This window comes from Heptranchias perlo, chromosome 13 (assembly GCF_035084215.1).
Source record: "Heptranchias perlo isolate sHepPer1 chromosome 13, sHepPer1.hap1, whole genome shotgun sequence".
Classification (NCBI taxonomy): domain Eukaryota; kingdom Metazoa; phylum Chordata; class Chondrichthyes; order Hexanchiformes; family Hexanchidae; genus Heptranchias; species Heptranchias perlo.
This window is the reverse complement of record NC_090337.1, coordinates 61,098,619-61,120,859: the sequence shown is the minus strand read 5'-3', so window position 1 is coordinate 61,120,859 and position 22,241 is coordinate 61,098,619. Positions and strand designations below refer to the sequence as shown.

Genomic DNA, 22,241 nt, shown 5'->3' with positions numbered 1-22,241 from the left:
ATGACTTCCCTGCTTTTATACTCCATCCCCCAAGAAATAAAGGCAAATATTCCATTTGCCTTCCGGATTACCTGTTGCACCTGTATGTTGACTTTTTGTGTTTCATGTACGAGGACACCCAGATCCATCTGTACCTCAGCATTTTGTAGTATTTCTCCATTCAAATAATATTTAGCTTTTTTATTTTTCCTCCCAAAGTGGATGACTTCACATTTTCCCACATTATATTCCATCTGCCAAATGTTTGCCCATTCGCTTAACCTGTCAATATCCCTTTGCAGACACTTTGTGTCCTCATCGCAACTTGCTTTTCCACCTATCTTTGTATCATCAGCAAATTTGGCCACAAGACACTCTGCTCCTTCATCCAAGTCATTGATATATATTGTAAATAGTTGAGGCCCCAGCACTGAGCCCTGCGGCACCCCACTAGTTATAGATTGCCATTTTGAAAATGACCCTTTTATCCCGACTTTGTTTTCTGTTAGTTAGCCAATCCTCTATCCATGCCAGTATAATACCCCCAACACCATGAGCTCTTATCTTGGACATGAACTTAGATTTGAGGTTAGGATCAGATCAGCCATGATCTTATTGAATGGCGGAGCAGGCTCGAGGGGCCGATTGGCCTACTCCTGCTCCTATTTCTTATGTTCTTATGTAATCTTTTATGTGGCACCTTATCAAATGCCTTTTGGAAATCCAAATATACTGCACTCATTGGTTCCCCTTTATCCACCCTGCCCGTTACCTCCTCAAAGAACTCTAATAAATTTGTCAGACATGATTTCCCCTTCATAAAACCATGTTGATTCTCCTTGATTATATTATGAGTCTCCAAATGTCCTGCTACTACTTCCTTAAAAATGGATTCGAGCATTTTCCCAATGACAGATGGTAGGCTAACTGGTCCCTAGTTACCTGATTTCTGTCTCACTCCCTTCTTGAATAGGGGTTTTACATTTGCGGTTTTCCAATCCGCTGGGACCTTTCCAGAATCTAGTGAATTCTGGAAGATTACAACTAATGCATCCACTATCTCTGTAGCCACTTCGTTTAAGACCCTCAGATGCAAGCCATCAGGTCCAAGGGACTTGTTAGCCTTTAGACCCATTAGTTTACCTAATACTTTTTCTTTAGTGATAGTGATTGGAACATAGGAACAGGAGTAGGCCATTCAGCCCCTCGTGCCTGCTCCGCCATTTGATAAGATCATGGCTGATCTGTGATCTAACTCTATATACTTGCCTTTGGCCCATATCCCTTAATACCTTTGATTGCCAAAAAGCTATCTATCTCAGATTTAAATTTAGCAATTGAGCTAGTATCAATTGCCATTTGCGGAAGAGAGTTCCAAACTTCTACCACCCTTTGTGTGCAGAAATGTTTTCTAATCTCGCTCCTGAAAGGTCTGGCTCTAATTTTTAGACTGTGCCCCATACTCCTAGAATCCCCAACCAGCGGAAATAGTTTCTCTCTATCCACCCTATCCGTTCCCCTTAATATCTTATAAACTTCGATCAGATCACCCCTTAACTTCGAAACTCCAGAGAATACAACCCCAATTTATGTAATCTGTTCTCGTAACATAACCCTTGAAGTCTGGGTATCATTCTAGTAAACCTACGCTGCACTCCCTCCAAGGCCAATATGTCCTTCCGAAGGTGCGGTGCCCAGAACTGCTCACAGTACTCCAGGTGCGGTCTAACCAGGGTTTTGTATCGCTGCAGCATAACTTCTGCCCCCTTGTACTCAAGTCCTCTAGATATAAAGGCCAGCATTCCATTAGCCTTATTGATTATTTTCTGCACCTGTTCATGACACTTCAATGATCTATGTACCTGAACCCCTAGGTCCCTTTGGCCATCCACTGTTTTTAACTTTTTACCATTTAGAAAGTACCCTGTTCTATCCTTTTTTGATCCAAAGTGGATGACCTCACATTTGTCTACATTGAATTCCATTTGCCACAGTTTTGCCCATTCACCTAATCTATCAATATCGCTTTGTAATTTTATGTTTTCATCTACACTGCTTACAATGCCACCAATCTTTGTGTCATCGGCAAACTTAGATATGAGATTGTTTTTAGTTCCTCCCTCCCCTTTGCCCCTTGATTTTCTACTGTCATTGGTATGTTATAGTGTCTTCTACTGTGAAGACAGATACAAAATATCTGTTCAATTCCTCTGCCATTTCCTTCTTTTCCATTATTATTTCCCCAGTCTCATCCTCTAAGGGACCAATGTTTACCTTAGCTACCCTCTTCCTTTATACTTGGAGAAGCTTTTACTGTCAGTTTTTATATTTCTTGCCAGTTTACTCTCATAATTTATTTTCTCCGTCTTTATTATTCTTTTAGTCATCCTTTGTTGGTTTTTAAAGTTTTCCCAATCTTCGGGCTTACCAGTAATCTTTGCCATGTTGTATGCTTTTTCTTTTAACCTGATACCATCCTTGACTTCCTTAGTTAGCCATGGTTGTTTCACCCTTTTTGTGGAGTCTTTCCTCTTCACAGGGATATATTTTTGTTGCGAGTCATAAAATATCTTTTTAAATGTTTGCCACTACTTATCCACCATCATACCATCTAATCTGTTTACCCAGTCCACTTTAGCCAAATCTGCCCTCATTCCTTTATAATTGCCCTTATTTAAGTTTAATACAGTAGTTTCAGACCCAAGATCTTCGCTCTCAAACTGGATATGAAATTCTATCATGTTATGATCACTGCTTCCCAAGGGATCTTTTACTTTGAGATCATTAATTAATCCTGTTTCGTTACCCATTACCAGATCCAAAATGGCCTGTTCTCTGGTTGGTTCCCCGACGTATTGGTCTAAGAAACAGTCCCTAATACAGTCCTCCTCAGGGCTATTTTTGCCAATTTGATTTGTCCAATCTCTGTGAAAGTTAAAATTGACCTTGATTATTGCATTACTTTTTTTTACAAGCCCCCCTTATTTCCTGATTTATATTTTGCCCTAGCTACTGTTAGGGGGCCTATATACTACTCCCACCAGTGATTTCTTTCCCTTGCTATTTCTTACCTCCACCCAAATTGATTCGACATCTTGATCTTCTGAGCCAAGATCATTTCTCACTATTATACCAATTTCATCCTTTATTAACAGATCTACCCCACCACCTTTACCTTTTTTCCTATCCTTCCGAAATGTTAAATAACTCTGACTATTTAACTCCCAACCTTGGTCAACTTGCAACCACCTCTCTGTAATGGCCACGAGATCATACCCATGTGTTTCTATTTGTGCCATCAATTCATCTATCTTATTACGAATGCTGCGCGCATTCAGATAAAGAACCTTTAATTTTGTCTTTTTACCATTCTTTCCTAACCCGGCCCCATTTGCGAGTGCACTCTTCTGTTTGTACGTTCTGTCCCTTCCTGACACACTCTGTTTATCATTACCCCATCACTTTCCTGTACTACTTCCTTGTCTTTTCGCTTTATCAATCTAAACTTCGCCCCACCCAAGCCTCCCCCCCCCGCCCCCCCCCCCCCATTTAGTTTAAAGCCTTCTCTACTGCTCTAGTTATTCGGTTTGCCAGAACATTGTTCCCAGCATGGTTCAGGTGAAGCCCGTCCCAACGGAACAGCTCCCTCTTTCCCCAGTACTGGTGCCAGTGCCCCATGAATCAAAAGCCACTTCTCCCACCCCAATCTTCGAGCCATGTATTCATCTCTCTGATCTGATTTACCCTGTGCCAATTTGCTCGTGGCTCAGGTAATAATCCGGAGATTATCACCTTTGTGGTTCTGCTTTTTAATTTAGTCCCTAGCTGCTCAAACTCCTTCAGCAGAATCTCTTTCTTAGTCCTACCTATGTCGTTGGTACCTACGTGGACCACGACAACTGCATCCTCCCCCTCCCAATCCAAGTTTCTCTCCAGCCCTGAGGGGATGTGTTTAACCCTGGCACCAGGTAGGCAACACAGCCTTCGGGACTCTCGCTCTTGGCTGCAGAGAACAGTGTCTATCCCTCTAACTATACTGTCGCCTACTACAACCACATCACATTCCTTTTTACTCCCCCCACTTGAATGACCCCCTGAACTACAGTGCCGTAGCCAGTTTGCTCATCCTCCCTGCAGTCCCTGCACTCATCCACAAGGGCTGCAAGAACCTCGTATCTATTAGACAAGTGCAGAGGCTGAGGCGCCTGCATTTCTACCTCCTGGATCCCCGTACCTGCCTCACTCGCAGTCACACCCTCCTGTCCCTGACCACGTGCCAATTCTACAATATTTAGTCCAAGAGGCATGACTGCCTCCTGGGTCAAAGTGCCCAGGTAACTTTCTCCCTCCCTGATACATCGCAATGTCCGCAGCTCGGACTCCAGCTCCTCAACTCGAAGCCGAAGAAGGGTTTTGCTAACGCACGGAGTGAAGAAGCACGGAGTAGCAGCTGTTGATGGCGTCTGGTTTCGACAGAGTCTATAATTGGGAATTTGGTGAGTGAGGGGATTTGGTGCAGTAACGGGTGAGGTGCATTTGATTAGTCAGCGGAAAGAAGCGTACCGAGAGCGGAGAGGAGTGTACCAAGAGCGGAGAGGGGCGTACCGAGAGCGGAGAGGAGTGTACCAAGAGCGGAGAGGGGCGTACCGAGAGCGGAGAGGGGCGTACCGAGAGCGGAGAGGAGTGTACCAAGAGCGGAGAGGAGTGTACCAAGAGCGGAGAGGGGCGTACCGAGAGCGGAGAGGGGCGTACCGAGAGCGGAGAGGAGTGTACCAAGAGCGGAGAGGAGTGTACCAAGAGCGGAGAGGGGCGTACCGAGAGCGGAGAGGAGTGTACCAAGAGCGGAGAGGAGTGTACCAAGAGCGGAGAGGAGTGTACCAAGAGCGGAGAGGGGCGTACCGAGAGCGGAGAGGAGTGTACCAAGAGCGGAGAGGAGTGTACCAAGAGCGGAGAGGGGCGTACCGAGAGCGGAGAGGAGTGTACCAAGAGCGGAGAGGAGTGTACCAAGAGCGGAGAGGGGCGTACCGAGAGCGGAGAGGAGTGTACCAAGAGCGGAGAGGGGCGTACCGAGAGCGGAGAGGAGTGTACCAAGAGCGGATCACAGCAACAACAAAACAAAACTGCCGTGTGACGTCACAGGTAAGGCAGGTAGGTGGTTGGTGGTGAGTATCTCTTCTGTTTTCTTCTTTCTTAGGACTGTGTGCTAAGTAACATAGCATAAAACAAATTTTTTTTTTAAAAAAAACTAAACTTAATTTAATAAATTAAACAAAGCCAGTACTTGGTTCAATCTAAAAATAATTTGATTGGCATTGTAGTAATGAATTAAATAAATAAAATAGTTATGACAGGGCAGGAGATGTGTTGCAGCTGCAATATGTGAGAGCTACTGGACAGTTTTGTCCAGGGCGACGACATCTGCTGTAAGTGTCTAACTGAATGGCGGAACAGGCAAACCAAATACAAAGGGATCTGGATACGTTGAGGAGGTGAGCTGTTGAGTGGCAGATGGCATTTAATGTGAACAAATGCAATTTAATGAGAAATAAACGGTGAGAATAGGGAGTCATTGTATGATGCTCCACTCCTGACACTGGACCTCATTAGCGGTGAGCACGCACTTGAAAATCAGGGCTAAAATGTTGTAGCCCTGTCTCTGCTGCTGTGCTCACCACTAATGAGGCTATGTGCCTCAGAAAATCACTAACATATATGAAATGGCTGTAGGATACGGAAGACAACACTGAAGAGGGTTCCAGGGAGCAATGAAAGCCAACAGTGCAGTGAGGAAAGCAGACCGGACCTTGGGATGTATAACCAGGAGATAGAACGCAAGTCCCAGGAGGTGATAGCAAGCCTGTACAAGCACTGGTATGGCCACAACCGGAGTACTGTGTACTGATCACTGTACTGCATACAGCAAGATATACAGGCATTGGAGGCAGAGCACAAAAGGGCAAACAATGTGATGCTCTGAGCTCTGAGGCGAGGCTAAAAAGCTGGGGATTGTGGAGAAGAGAAGGCTTTGGGGAAATACAAGTACTGAAGATTATTAAAGAAATAGATAAATTGAACCCTAATAATGTGTTTGAGATTGCTACACACTCTGGAACAAGAAGACACAGGCTCAAATGTTGAAGTAAAGCAGGCACAACTTTATTCAAAGAGTGGTGAACGTATGGAATGAATGGACTGCCCAGGGAGGCAGATACTTGAGGGGATCGATGATTAAGAAGAACTAGTTTCTGGACCCAGCAATATGGAGTTTGCAGTCCTGAAAATTGGTTAACAGACAGGAAACAGAAAGTAGGAATAAATGGGTCTTTTTCGGGGTGGCAGGCAGTTACTAGTGGGGTATCGCAGGGATCAGTGCTTGGGCCCCAGCTATTCACAATATATATCAATGATTTGGATGAGGGAACCAAATGTAATATTTCCAAGTCTGCTGACGACACAAAACTAGGTGGGATTGTGAGTTGTGAGGAGAATGCAAAGAGGCTTCAGGGCAATTTAGACAAGTTGAGTGGGTGGGCAAATACATGGCAGATGCAGTATAATGTGGATAAATGTGAAGTTATCCACTTCGGAAGGAAAAACAGAAAGGCAGAGTATTATTTAAATGGTGATAGATTGGGAAATGTTAATGTACAAAGGGACCTGGGTGTCCTTGTATACCAGTCACTGAAAGCAAACATGCAGGTGCACCCAAGCAGTTAGGAAGGCAAATGGTATGTTGGCCTTCATTACAAGAGGATTTAAGTACAGGAGGAAGGATGTCTTACTGCAGTTATACAGGGCCTTGGTGAGATCACACCTGGATAATTGTGTGCAGTTTTGGTCTCCTTGCCATAGAGGGAGTGGAATGAAGGTTCACCAGACTGATTCCTGGGGTGGCAGGACTGTCGTATGAGGAGAGAGTGGGTCGACTCGGCCTGTATTCATTCAAGTTTAGAAGAATGAGAGGGGATCTCATTGAAACATATAAAATTCTGACAGGGCTAGACAGACTGGATGCAGGGAAGATGTTTCCCCTGGTTGGTGTGTCCAGAACGAGGGGTCACAGTCTCAGAATATGGGGTAGGACGTGTAGGACTGAGATGAGAAGAAATATCTTCACTCAGAGGGTGGTGAACCTGTGGAATTCTCTACCACAGAAGGCTGTGGAGGCCAAGTCACTGAATATATTTAAGGAGGAACTAGATAGATTTCTAGACACAAAAGGCATCAAGGGGTATGGGGAGAGAGCGGGAATATGGTATTGAGATAGAGGATCAGCCATGATCATATTGAATGGCGGAGCATGTTCGAAGGGCCAAATGGCCTACTCCTGCTCCTATTTTCTATGTTTCTATGTCCTATACTTTCCTATGTTCCTATATACCTCTCCAGCTCTCTTTCCCAACTTGTATGCATCTGCTCTTCCACGTCTGAACAACTGTGCATTCCCTCCTCTCCCAACCCGGCCTATACTCCGCCATCAACTTTTGGGATTTCCCACCAGAAGTTACAATGAAGCGTAGAATACTTGGGGCCAAATATAGGCACACGTATTCAAACACTACACAAGTAATGGAAATACATCATAAAATGTAATTTCTGTCATTTGTGCCCTAGAAACACTGGATAGAAAGGACGCAGGGCGACCAATTGTATTGGCTTTTCTAAAATTGTTGGTTATTTTTAACAGTGTACAATTCAGCACAGAGGCCGAAGCTAATCTACCCTGACCCAGGCAGACTTGATTGAATTTATTACACAACTAAGAAGTGAATAATCCAATTGATATAATAGTTATACACTTACAGCAGATTGTCTTTTATCTGTCTCCTCAAGTTGACAAAATAATAAAAGATCCTGACTCCAAGACCTGAACTAATCCTTTGCTAATTCTTTTTAAATACATGCATTGTTTCTTATGTCTTTCAGAAGTATCAACCAATCTCCTCTGAGATTTTCCAACAGTATTTTTTAGCTTTTAAGAAAGAACTTGCATTTATATATTGCCTTTCACGACCTCAGGACATGCCAAAACGCTTTACAGCCAGTGAAGTACTTTTGAAGTGTAGTCATAGTTGTAACGTAGGAAACGCGGCAACCAATTTGTGCACAGCAAGGTCCCACAAAAAGTAATGAGATAATGACCTGATAATCTGTTTGTGATGTTGGATGTGGGATAAACATTGACCAAGACACCGAGGAGAACTCCCCTGCTCTTCTTCGAATAGCACCTTGGGATCTTTTACATCCAACTGAGAGGGCAGATGGGGCCTCGGTTTAACGTTTCATCTGAAAGTGCAGCACTTCCTCAGTACTGCACTGGAGCGTCAGCCCAGATTATTTGCTCAAGTCTCTGGGGTGGGACTTGAACCCATGGCCTTCCGCCCTATTGTGAGATTTCAAAACTGCGCCTCTCATGGGATTTTCCAACTACCTGCCAACTGCTCTTTTGAACCAAGCAGTTCTTTCTTATATCCTGGAATGGAGTTACCAAGACTTCATGGATTTGGAAAATTGGCTATTCATTGTCAAAAAGAACTGCCCGTCAAATACAGACCAAACTAATCACATTATCTGTATACATTTGCAAATTGTATGTTCAGATTTCTCCTGTTACTAGGGAGATTCTAAAAACAAACTTTGCGACACACTATCAAATTAGGCTTGCCACAAGACTTTGGTTTCAGTTGGCTGTCAAACTCTCTATGCACGATGACTGAGTTTTAAAGAGGTAGTCACTCAATCAAAACTTAGACAGATATATACCTCCTCGACTGCCTCTGTGCCACGAGTCAGTCTCCTTCAGCTCAAGATTAGGAAGACCAGAGCCACTGTCTTCAGCCCCCCAACAAAACCTTTGCTTCCTCGCCACTGATCCCCTCCCCTTCCCTGACCGCTGTGTCAGGCTGCACCAGACCATTCTCCACCTTGGTGCCTTGTTTGACCCAGAGCTGAGTTTTATAACATCTCCACTGCATCACCCTCTGCAACACTGCTGGCTTCTTCCTCTACCTCAACCCCTCTGCTTGATACCCGGATACATCCCTTCACCACCTCCATAAACTCCAACTTGTCCAAAACTCTGCTGTGGGGATGCTGTCCTGCACTAATCCCATCCACTCACCACCCCTGCGCCCATTAACTTGCATCTACTCCGTGTCCCCCAACGTCTTGAGTTTAAAACCCTGGCTGTCTACAAACTCTTCCAGCCCTCTATCACTTCCCCCAGGCACCCCATTCCTCACACTGGCCACCTGCGCACCACCCCACCCAACTCTTCCTTTGCCCAACCCACCCCCACTCCCCCTTCCTTTGCCCAACCAACCCCCCACCTACCCCCCCCCCCACCACCCGCCCCAGGCGGCAGAGCCTTCAGTCGCCTGAATCAAACTCTGTGGAATTCCCTGACTAAACCAAATTTGCCTCTCCAACTTCCTTTGAAAACTTCAAGACCTATCCCTTCAACCAAGTTTTCACTCATCTCTCCTGATCTCTCCCTTCGTGGTTCAGCATCTGTTTTCCCTGCGCCCATCTGCGAAGCACCTTGGGATGGTTTTTACGTTAAAGGCGCTATAGAATTGCAAAGTTGTCACTGTGGCAATTCGTACCAGCTCCTTGCCTCAGTTACCGTACACATAAATACAAGGTTGCAGTGTGAAACGGATTTCAGAAATGATATGGGATAGCCTCATAACTACAGCTTGTTGTGTTTTAGGGTTAAACTGTTTGGATGTAATCAGGTTTAACTGAACACACGAGCACTGGGGAAGAGGGTTGCATTAACACAGGCTGAATGAATGCTGCCACCTGCTGGAAATGTATGAGAATTACATCAAATTTACTCTGCATTAAAGTTAGCAACAACTTGCATTTATTCAGTGTCTTTAAGGTAATAAAATGACTCGAAGCCCTTCACAGAGGCGAAAACTAGACACTGAGCGGTCAAAGAGGCAGGTTTTGAGGGGACATTTGAAAGAGGGAAGAGAATTCTGATCTCATTGAAACGTATAAAATTCTTAGACGGCTTGACAGGGTAGATGCTGAGAGGATGTTTCCCCTGGCTGGAGAGTCTAGAACTATGGGGCATAATCTCAGGACAAGGGGTCGGCCATTTAGGACCGAGATGAGGAAAAATGTCTTCACTCAGAGGGTTGTGAATCTTTGGAATTCTCTACCCCAGAGGGCTGTGGGTGCTCAGTCGTTGAGTATATTCAAGACTGAGATCGATGGATTGTTGGACAATAAGGGAATCAAGGGATGTGGGGATCGGGCGGGAAAGTGGAGTTGAGGTAGAAGATCAGCCATGATCTTATTGAATGGCGGAGCAGGCTCGAGGGGCCGTATGGCCTACTCCTGCCCCTACTTCTTATGTTCTTACGTTCTTAATTAGCAAGGCGGAGGGGTTATGGCGAAGAATTTCAGAGTGTGAGACTGAAAGTGGAGTGGAGAGAGGGGACGATGCAAAGGAAGTGCTCAAGATGCATATTATTGTGTAAGGTTGGAGGAGGTTGAATGGAGGGATTTGAAAATGTAGGTGAAAACTTTGAGATTGGCTTTTTGGATGATGGGAAGCCTGGTACCTGGCAAAGGCAAGGCTGATAAAGAAGAGGGAGTTGCACGATAGGAATGCAGATGGTGGACTTTAGACGGGTCACAGACCATGTGGGTTGGAACATGGGAGACCAAAAGAAGAGAGTCGGAGTAATTCAACCCGGGATGTGCAGAAGGCGCGGAAAATGGTTTCATCGGTAACGGGAGTGAGATGGGGGAAGGAGGCAGGCGATGTTCCAGATGTGTAAATTAGCTGTCTTGGTGGTGGATAGGATGTGGGGTTTAAGTCAGCAAATAGGACACCGAGATTTCATTCAATCGTGTTCTGCCAGAATGAGCATTCAGTGAGTGAGACAGTACAGGATAGCACCCACTAAAGCAGATACAGGACCCACTACAGCAGAAATAGCATGAACTACACCAAGTACAATACCCACTTCAGCAGTTATAGCAACCATAGCACCCACTACAGCAGGTTAAAGCAAGCACTGCAGCACCCATTACTGCAAGTAACAGCACCTAATACAATAGGTACATCACCTAATACAGTGCATATTGCATCCACTAAAGCAGGTATAGCATCTACTAGAGCAAATAAAACACCCACTACAGTGGGTATAGCTTCCAATACAGCAGGTATAACACCAACTACAGCAGGTACAGCACCTAATACAGCAGGTAAAATGCACACTACAGCAGGTAAAGCACCTAATACAGCAGGTAAAATGCACACTACAGCAGGTAAAGCACATAATACAGCAGATATAACACTCACTGCAGCAGGTATAATACCCACTACAGCAGATATAACGCACACTACAGCAGATATAACACCCACTGCAGCAGGTATAATACCCAATACAGCAGATATAACGCACACTACAGCAGATATAACACCCACTGCAGCAGGTATAATACCCAATACAGCATGTATAACACTGACTACACCAAGTGAAGCACCCACTACAGTGCATATAGCACTCATTACAGCAGATACAGCACCCAGTAGAGCGGGTATAACACCCACTACATCAGGTACTGCACCCACTCCAGTGCATATTGCACCCTCTATAGCAGGTACAGCACCCACTTCAGCAGATACAGCATCTACTAGAGCGGATATAGAACCTACTGCAGCAGGTACAGCATCCACTAGAGCGAATATAGCACTCACTACAGGAGGTCTAATACCCACTAGAGCAAGTAAAACAACCACTACAGCAGGTGTAGCTCCCAATACAGCAAGCATAACACCAACGAGAGCAGGTAAAGCACCTAATACCATAGGAACGGCACTTAATACAGCAGGTAAAACATGCATGCAGCAGGTAAGACACCCACTACAGCTGGTATCATACCCACTAGAGCAGGTAGAGCACCTACTACAGCTGGTATAGCACCAATTTCATCAAGTACAGCACCCATTATAGCAGGAAAACACCCACTACAGCAGGTATAGCTTCCAATACAGCAGATATAGTACCTACTACAGCAGGTACATCACCCACTACAGCAGGTATAACACCCATTACAGCAGGTATAACCCCAGTACAGCAGATAAAATACCCACTACAGCAAGGATAGCACCATCTACAGCATAGGAACATAGGAACAGGAGTAGGCCATTCTGCTCCTCGAACCTGTTCCGCCATTCGATGAGATCATGTTTGATCTGTATCCTAACTCTATCCACCCACGTTGGCTCCATATCCCTTAATTCTCTTGGTTAGCAAAAATCTATCCATCTCAGATTTAAAATTATTAATTGAGCTAGCATGTACAGCAAACACAGTTCCCACTACATCAGGTATAACACTCACTACAGCAGGTATAACACTCACTACAGCAGGTATAACACCCACTACAACAGGTATAACACCCACTACAACAGGTATACACCCACTACAGCAGGTATATCACCCACTACAGCAGGTATATCACCCACTACAACAGGTATAACACCCACTACAACAGGTATAACACCCACTACAACAGGTATAACACCCACTACAACAGGTATAACACCCACTACAGCAGGTATAACACTCACTACAGCAGGTATAACACCCATTACAGCAGGTATAATACACACTACAGCAGATATAACACCCACTACAGCAGGTATATCACCCACTACAGCAGATATATCACCCACTACAACAGGTATAACACCCACTAAAGCAGGTATTGCACCCACTACAACAGGTGCAACATACACCATAACAAGTATAACACCCACTACAAAGGTATAATACACACTACAACTGGCATAATACACACTGCAGCAGGTATAACACCCACTACAGCAGGTATTGCACCCACTACAACAGGTGCAGCATACACCATAATAAGTATAACACCCACTACAATGGGTATAACACCCACTACAATGGGTATAACACTCACTACAACAGGTATAACACTCACTACAACAGGTATAACACCCACTACTGCAGGTACTGCACTCACTGCAACAGATATAACTCAACTACAGCAGGTATAGAACTTCAAACATTTATATTTGACAATTCATCAAAATAGTTTGACAGCAGTTGTCACTGGAAGGTAGTACAGGTTATGTTGTAGCTCTCATTTGCTGAACGCTGGCTCCAAACAGTTCATTCAAATAGGTTAAATCGATTCTTAAAATCAGTTCTTAAAAGATGCTAGATTTACCATTTACCATGGGGTTCACCTCAGGAACGTATCTATGCCAGTCCTTACCCGCTCACTGACAGCACGGAACTTGATGGCTAGCTCGTCACGCTCAGCATGACTTTGTGCCAACAGGTCTTCCATGCGGGACAGCTCCTCCTGTAGCATGCAGTTTTCTTCCTGAACACTGGCCAGGGAGCTCCTGTCTTGTGGGGCCGCTTGAAGGAAAAATAAAAGAATAGGATTAGTGCCTCTGTCAAAACTGAGTGGAATTTTCCGACCTGATACTGCTAGACAGATATGGTAGATTTATTGGGTACGGTAGCATAGTGGTTATGTTACTGGACTAGTAATCCAATAGGCCTGGACTAATAATCCAGAGTCATGAGTTAAAATCCCACCTCAACAGCTGAGGAATTTAATTCAATTAGTTAAATAAAATCTGGAACAAAAAAAAACTAGTATCAGCAATGGTAGCCATGAAACTACCGGATTGTCGTAAAAACCCATCTGGTTCACTAATGACCTTTAGAGAAGGAAACCTGCCGTCCTTACCCAGTCTGGACGACAGCAATGTGGTTGATTCTTAATTGCCCTCTGAAATGGCCTGGCAAGCCACTCAATTGTACAATCTTGCTACAAAAAGTCAAAATAAGATTAATACCAGACTGGACATGACAAAGGCAAACCAAGCCCAATTGACCCTGCAAAGTCCTCCTCACTAACATCTGTGGATTTGTGCCAAAATTGGAGAGCTGTACCACAGACTAGTCAAGCAACAGCCTGATATAGCCGTGAGGGCACAGTATCATAGTGGTTATGTTACTGGACTAGTAATCCAGAGTCATAAGTTCAAATCCCACCTCGGTAGCTGGGGAGCTAAATTCAATTAATTAAATAAAATCTGAATTAAAATACTATTACCAGTTAAATAAAATCTGGAATTAAAATACTACTATCAGTAATAGTAGCCATGAAACTACCGGATTGTTATCATAAACCCATCTGGTTCACTAAAGCCCTTTAGGGAAGGAAACCTGCCGCCCTTACCCGGTCTGGCCTATATGTGACTCCAGACCCACAGCAATGTGGTTGATTCTTAATTGCCCTCTGAAATGGCCTAACAAGCCACTCAGTTGTAAAGATCTCACTAAAAAAAGTCATAAGAATAAAACCAGAAGGACCACTAGACACCGGACATGACAAAGGCAAACCAAGCCCAGTCGACCCTGCAAAGTCCTCCTCACTAACATCTGGTGCTTGTGCCAAAATTGGGAGAGCTGTCCCACAGACTAGTCAAGCAACAGCCTGACATAGCCATACTCAAAGAATCATATCTTTCAGCCAACGTCCCAGACTCTTCCATCACCATCCCTGAGTATGTCCTGTCCCACTGGCAGGACAGACTGACCAGAGGTGGCGGTACAGTGATATACAGTCAGGAGGGAGTGGCCCTGGGAGTCCTCAACATTAACCCTGGACCCCATAAAATGTCATGGCATCAGGTCAAACGTGGGCAAGGAAACCTCCTATTGATTACCACCTATCATCCTCCCTCAGCTGATGAATCAGTCCTCCTACATGTTGAGCATCACTTGGTGGAAGCACTGAGGGTAGCAAGGGCACAGAATGGACGACTGGGTGGGGAACTTTAATGTCCCTCACCAAGAGTGGCTCAGCAGCACCACTACTGGCCAAGTCCTGAAGGACATAGCTGCCAGACTTCGCCTGCGGTAGGTGGTGAGCAAACCAACACAAGGGAAAAACCTACTTGACCTAGTCCTCACCAGCAGCAGCAGAATTGTATTCCAGCACAATCTGTAACCTCATGGCCCGGCATATTCCTCACTCTACCATTACCAACAAGCCAGGGGATCAACCCTGGTTCAATGAGGAGTGTAGAAGAGCATGCCAGGAGCAGCACCAGGTGTACCTAAAAATGAGATGCCAACCTGGTGAAGCTACAACTCAGGACTACATGCATGCTAAACAGTAGAAGCACCATGCTATTGACAGAGCTAAGCGATTTCACAACCAACGGATCAGATCAAAGCTCTGCAGTCCTGCCACATCCAGTCGTGATATCGTGGTGGACAATTAAACAACTAATGAGAGGAGGAGGCTCTGTGAACATCCCCTTCCTTAATGATAGCGGAGTCCAGCACGTGAGTGCAAAAGACAAGGCGGAAGCGCTTGCAACCATTTTCAGCCAGAAGTGTTGAGTGGATGATCCATCTCGGCCTCCTCCCGATATCCCCACCATCACAGAAGCCAGTCTTCAGCCAATTCGATTCACTCCACGTGACATCAAGAAACGGCTGAGTGCACTGGATACAGCAAAGGCTATGGGCTCCGACAACATCCCGGTAGTAGTGCTGAAGACTTGTGCTCCAGAACTAGCCGTGCCTCTAGCCAAACTGTTCCAGTACAGCTAGAACATTGGCATCTACCCGACAATGTGGAAAATTGCCCAGGTATGTCCTGTCCACAAAAAAAAGCAGGACAAATCCAATCCGGCCAATTACCGCCCCATCAGTCTACTCTCAACCATCAGCAAAGTGATGGAAGGTGTCGTCGACAGTCCTATCAAATGGCACTTAATCACCAATAACCAGCTTACCAATGCTCAGTTTGGATTCTGCCAGGACCACTCAGCTCCAGACCTCATTACAGAACTTGGTCCAAACATGGACAAAAGAGCTGAATTCCAGAGGAGAGGTGAGAGTGACTGCCCTTGACAAAAGGCAGCATTTGACCGAGTGTGGCACCAAGGAGCCCTAGTAAAATTGAAGTCAATGGGAATCAGGGGGAAAACTCTCCAGTGGCTGGAGTCATACCTAGCACAAAGGAAGATGGTTCTGGTTGTTGGAGGCCAATCTTCTCAGCCCCAGGGCATTGCTGCATGAGTTCCTCAGGGCAGTGTCCTTGGCCCAACCATCTTCAGCTGCTTCATCAATGACCTTCCCTCCATCATAAGGTCAGAAATGGGGATGTTCGCTGATGATTGCATAAAGTTCAGTTCCATTCGCAACCCCTCAGATAATGAAGCAGTCCAAGCCTGCATCCAGCAAGACCTGGATAAGATCCAGGCTTGGGCTGATAAGTGGCAAGTAACATTCGCGCCAGACAAGTGCCAGACAATGCCCATTTCCAACAAGAGCGAATCTAACCAGCTCCCCTTGACATTCAACGGCATTACCATCGCCGAATCCCCCACCATCAAAATCCTGGGGGTCACCATTGACCAGAAACTTAACTGGGCCAGCCACATAAATACTGTGGCTACAAGAGCAGGTCAGAGGCTGGGTATTCTGTGGCAAGTGAGTCACCTCCTGACTCCCCAAAGCCTTTCCACCATCCACAAGGCACAAGTCAGGAGTGTGATGGAATACTCTTCACTTGCCTGAATGAGTGCAGCTCCAACAACACTCAAGAAGCTCGACACCATACAGGACAAAGCATCCCACTTGATTGATACCCCATCCACCACCCTAAACATTCACCCCTTCGCCACTGGTGCACTATGGCTGCAGTGTGTACCATCTGCAGGATGCACTGCAGCAACTCGCCAAGGCTTCTTCAATAGCACCTCCCAAACCCGCAACCTCTGCCACCTAGAAGGACAAGGGCAGCAGGCACATGGGAACACCATCACCTGCACGTTCCCCTCCAAATCACACACCATCCCGACTTGGAAATATATCGCCGTTCCTTCATCGTCGCTGGGTCAAAATCCTGGAACTCCCTACCTAACAGCACTGTGGGAGAAACTTTACCACACGGACTGCAGTGGTTCAAGGCGGCAGCTCACCACCACCTTCTCAAGGGCAATTAGGGATGGGCAATAAATGCAGGCCTTGCCAATGAAATAAATTTTTTTTTTAATGTACGAATTATCCAGACAATCTGAGCTCAAATGCCACCATAGCAATTTGTGAATTGGAATTCAGTTAAAGAAAAAAGTAAATAAATCTGGAATAAAAAGCTGGTACCAGTAACAGCTGCCATGAAGTTGTTGGATTGTGGTAAAAACCCAACTGGTTCACTAATGTCCTTTAGGGAAGGAAACCTGCCTTCCTTACTTGGTCTGGTCTATATGTGACTCCAGTCCCATTCTGCCCCACCTGTCCTTCGTAGAAAAGTTTGTGCAGAAAAACACCTTTGACCACGAGGCAATCATCAAGTGGTCCGCACGTAACATTCTCGAGGCCCTGCGGGAGAAGGAGATGGTAGATCCTGTCATTTGGCAGAACGCTTCATCGCCAGAGCTTTCAAACAACCACCTACACATAGTTTGGCTGGTGGTGAGAAGGGCCCCTCCTGTCAGATCCTTCATGCACTCCCGACGTCTCAGTGCCACCGCGCACTGTCCCCGAGGAGGCTGCAGTGGGGACGAGACCGTCACCCATCTCCTTCTGGAACGGCCTTTGCAAAGAAGTTCAGGAGAGAGATGCAGTGGTATCTGACCAGGTTCGTCCCTAGCAGTTCCTTAACACAGGACTCTGTTCTACGGGCTGTTCCCAGGGACGCACACCGAGATAGACATCAACTGCTGCTGGAAGACCATCAACTCGGTGAAAGACGCCCTTTGGTCTGCCCGAAACTTGCTGATCTTCCAGTGCAAGGAGCTGTCCTCGACCGAGTGTTGCAGACTGGCACATTCCAAGGTCCAGGACTACGTGCTCAGGGATGCACTGAAGCTGGGTGCGGCCGCCGCAAATGTTTTGTGGGGAAAGGCTACCGTTTAGAGCCCTCTCGCCATTGTATACCAAGGGGCTGAAATCAGGGAAAAACCCCCTCGGGCAGAATGTAAAATACAAATTTATGTAATGTAATGAAATGTACCTGTAATGAATCCGTAATCAATAAGCTGTATTGATTGTAATGCAATGAGGCACCCTACAGTCTCATGAACTGTAATTATGTACGATGTGTAACTGTATTGTTGGAAACATATTTGAACTGTACTTTATGTATCTTGCAAATTGTATAATCTGTATTTTGTACATTTGAAATGTGATATGACAACTGTATTGTATGTATTGTTACAAATTTTATGAATAAAGTATATTTTTTTAAAACAAAATCTATTCTTATCAGTCTAATATCTGATACGTCCCCAATCTGAGGAACAGGGAGATGGAATAGCGGCTTGCTCCGTCCACTCCATTCATCGACCCAGTATTGCAGTGTCTCTGGGAACGGTGCACTTCCCTGTGGGGAGGTATTCAAAATGAAAAACAGGTTTTTCCAGCGTCTCTGTACATGTGTATGTATTATTACTGAGAATAAAGCTGATATATTGCACTCAAAAAAAAAGCGACTCCAGTCCCACATCAACGTGGTTGACTCTTAACTGCCCTCTGAAATGGCCAAGCAAGCCACTCAGTTGTATCAAAGCGCTACAAAAAAGAATTCCTGGAACTCCCTACCTAACAGCATTGTGAGAGTACCTTCATCACATGGACTACAGCGGTTCAAGTAGAAGACCCACTACCACCTTCTCAAGGTGCAACTAGGGATGGGCAATAAATGTCGGCCATACCAGCGATGCCCACATCCCAAGAATGAATTTTAAAAAAATTTAGGCCCTGATGTCTTTCAGTGTAAAATCAGGGCATCCTTTTCCTGGACAGTAAATCAAGGTAGAAGACATTTCTGGTGGTTTTCCGTCCCAAAATCATTCCCACTGAATTTCCCAATGAGATTCGTCTCTTCCCACGATCCAGCCGCCAAATCCTCAGCCACCTAATTAACATATATTAACATGTGTTCCAGAGGCGCTGCAGCCTCAAATTCCCTGGTTTTACTCTCGCAAAGCGCCAGAGGTAAGTCAGAATGAGAAAGACAAGGCGCAGCCATTCCCAGGATTTTCTGAGCGTGAAGACGGTTGTAAGTTTGAAATGACCAGATAATCTGGTTTAGTTGAATGAAGGATAAGTATTGAACAGGACACCAGGGAGAACTCCCATGCTTTACTTCAAATAGTGCAATGGAACCTTTTACAGCTTCCTGAAAGGGAAGGCGGGTCCTCGGTTTAACGTCTCAATAGACAGACGGCACCTCCAATGATGCAGCACTCCCTCAGTACTGCGCTGATGCCTCAGCCTAGATTATGTACTCAAATCTCTGGAGTGGTTCTTGAACCCAGGACTTTCTGACTCAGAGGCAAGAGTGCGAGCATTGAGCCATAGCTGGTACCTACAGATTACATGTGACAACATGAAAAGGATCTGACACATCAAAGCAAGATATGATGCAAATTGTCACGATGCATTCATTCTTCAGAGTTCAACCCTCACTGAGCTCTACAAGGAAGAAAATCGTGTCAATGGATGGCTTGTGGATGACAAGGCCAGGGACCTGCTCCTATGGATAATGACCCCACTAAAGAGTTGCAAGAACAGCACTAGAGGAGCGATACAGTGAGGCACATGCCTCTACAAGAGTGGTCATCGAGAGGGATCTGGGTCTTAAAGGGACACTTCCATTGCCTTCACAGGCTGTGAGGGACTCTGCATCATGCTCCAGCTTGTGTATCCTGCATTGCTTTTGCCTGCTGCGCCCTGTACAACTTTGCCATATAAAAAATCCTGGACTTGGACCTTACTAGGGAGATAACCTTAGCTACTTAGGACACAGAAGTGCATGGAGAAGAACGTCATGATGACTGTCACTTAGATGACTTCTCAGTGACTGCTGGAAGGGGCATTAGAACACATCTGATCACTGAAGTCCTCACCTCTGTTTACCTTTTCTACGGTCTACCATTGTTACTACTGTCTTAAATCCTTCTCTCTCACCTTCAAGTAAAAGATTCCTATGTTCCTAATATTACAATACGTGAGACCTCTTTGCCTCAACATCTGATTGAATAAGTCAACTCAATATAAGTGCACCTTTTCCTGTATGACTCTAATCTCCATAAATAACAAAGCACAACATACTTGCACATTCTCCTTTAATAGAACAAACTCCAAAATGAACAGAAACCAACCTGCTCTTTCTTGACACTGTGCTTCCCCAGGGTGTATAAATGTGCCTTTTTCTCTCCTATTCTAGTTCTTCTCCTGAGGTTCCAGTATTGCAAGAGGTGATTCACTGCTCCTGTGCTACAAAAGACTCATGGGACTAAGGTGGCCTCCCTCTCATGGCAGCTTGCTCCTGGGAGACAGCCATTGTTGGCTGCATTTATGGAGCTAATGTCCGGCCAGCCTGTTATCACCTGCTATGTGCCACTGGCGTGGTGCTCTGAAGGGGAAGATCAGAGGCCTGCCATGTGCTGCTGTCCTGAGTGAGGGCAGTATCGGGCAGGTTGATTCCAACCATCACCATTCCACTGGGCCCAGATATCTGTGTCCCCATTGATCAGCAGGCTGGCAGATCTAATAACAGTTATTAGATCCTGAAAGCCCTGAGAGACAGCAACCTGTATCCCAGCCACAAGGCTCTGGAAGCCAGTATGCAAGGTCCTATCTACTCTGCTGACTATGGCCACCAGGGCTGCAGTCTGTGCTTCTGTGGTACCGTCCGGTCCGTTGCTGCTTCGTCAGTGGGGGTCTGTTTCAGATTCCAATGAAGCTGCCACAAGATACGCTGCTGTCAGCAATAAAGAAAAAGCTTCCCTGATGTTGCCGCACATGATGGCTGGTAGACTCTAGAGTCACCCCTGTCAGTTACCACACATTCTTGGAGACTGACCTCAGAGCCTGCACATAGGTATGATGCTCCATGAGCATCCTTCTTTTCACATACCCATGAGATCGCGATCCCACAACTTCTAAGCTATGGGCAATCTTCTTCTCAGCTTCCGCTGAGAAGGTGGTCCACCATCACCCACTTAGCAATTTTCCACTCCCTCATTCCTTGTACACCATCTAATTCCTCCCAGTGAAAGTATCTGAGCTGGTGTTTGCGAGTGATGAAGTAAGTGACCCAGAGGGTGATATCGAAGTGGTTGTGGCAGAGGAACATGGGGTGGGATGCTGATCCAGGAACTCATGGATGATTTGTGATTGACTTCCTTTCCCTCTTCATCATCATCCTTGTCTTTGTCATCCCCATAGTTGACAAGGAAGAAGTTCCATCTCTCCTCTTCCTCCTCCTCATCATCATCATCATTATCATCATCTTTCACCACAGAAAGAACATTCTTGTTGATTACTGAAATAGCGCTACCCCGTTTTAACGGCTATCACGTATAGCGGGCGAATAGCGTTCACATGAACGCACTCACTATAAGCGGTGGGGACTGGATCTCATTGCAGTTTGTGTGCAAATTGGTTGCCATGTTTACCTACATTACGACGGTGACTACACTTCAGAAGTACTTTATTGGCTGTGAAGCACTTCAGGATGTCCTGAAGACATATAAAAAAGCAAATCTTTCTTTCTTTACATGGGGTGAGCTGTAATGGCAGTACATCCAATGAACTGCACTGGCAGTACATGAGCCGAGCTATATTATCAGTGCATCAACTGTAATGCAGTCACCATGAGCTATTATAGATATGATGCACCAGATGCAGGTAATGCTGTACCCCTCACACTTTGTACCAGCAGTGCCTCGAATTAGCAATCCCGATACACCTTGTTGTGTGCAAATTTGGCCTTGGTTTCACATACTCTGGTTACATTGATATCTTAATTCTCCATTAGTCATTTCAACCTTTGTGAGCCCAAATAGCAGATGTGGAGATGCCGGTGATGGACTGGGGTTGACAATTGTAAACAATTTTACAACACCAAGTTATAGTCCAGCAATTTTATTTTAAATTCACAAGCTTTCGGAGGCTTCCCCCTTCGTCAGGTGAACGATGTGGGAAGCCTCCGAAAGCTTGTGAATTTAAAATAAAATTGCTGGACTATAACTTGGTGTTGTAAAATTGTTTACAAATAGCAGATAACAGCCATTCAGAGAAGCTGAACAGTTCATATTTCAGAGATAAACTAATGCAGGGCCTCCGGGTACAAGGGAGTTTCTCCACACTATTACACGAGTAAGAAGCACCGCAGGCATGCTCAGCTCATCAGCTGGCAGGGACAAGGAGCTCAGCAGC

General features: G+C 45.4%; 1 protein-coding gene and 1 pseudogene across 1 annotated transcript in view; one reads left to right on the top strand and one right to left on the bottom strand.

Moving 5' to 3' along the window:
• The window catches only part of crocc2 (ciliary rootlet coiled-coil, rootletin family member 2), a 274,117-nt gene that overhangs the window by 242,661 nt on the left and 9,215 nt on the right, over positions 1 to 22,241 (bottom strand). The window contains exon 3 of the mRNA XM_067994800.1: positions 13,252 to 13,400. Within this exon, the coding sequence (XP_067850901.1) occupies positions 13,252 to 13,400 (149 nt within the window). The remainder of the gene's footprint in view (positions 1 to 13,251; positions 13,401 to 22,241) is intronic.
• LOC137331763 (U2 spliceosomal RNA) lies at positions 18,250 to 18,397 on the top strand (annotated as a pseudogene).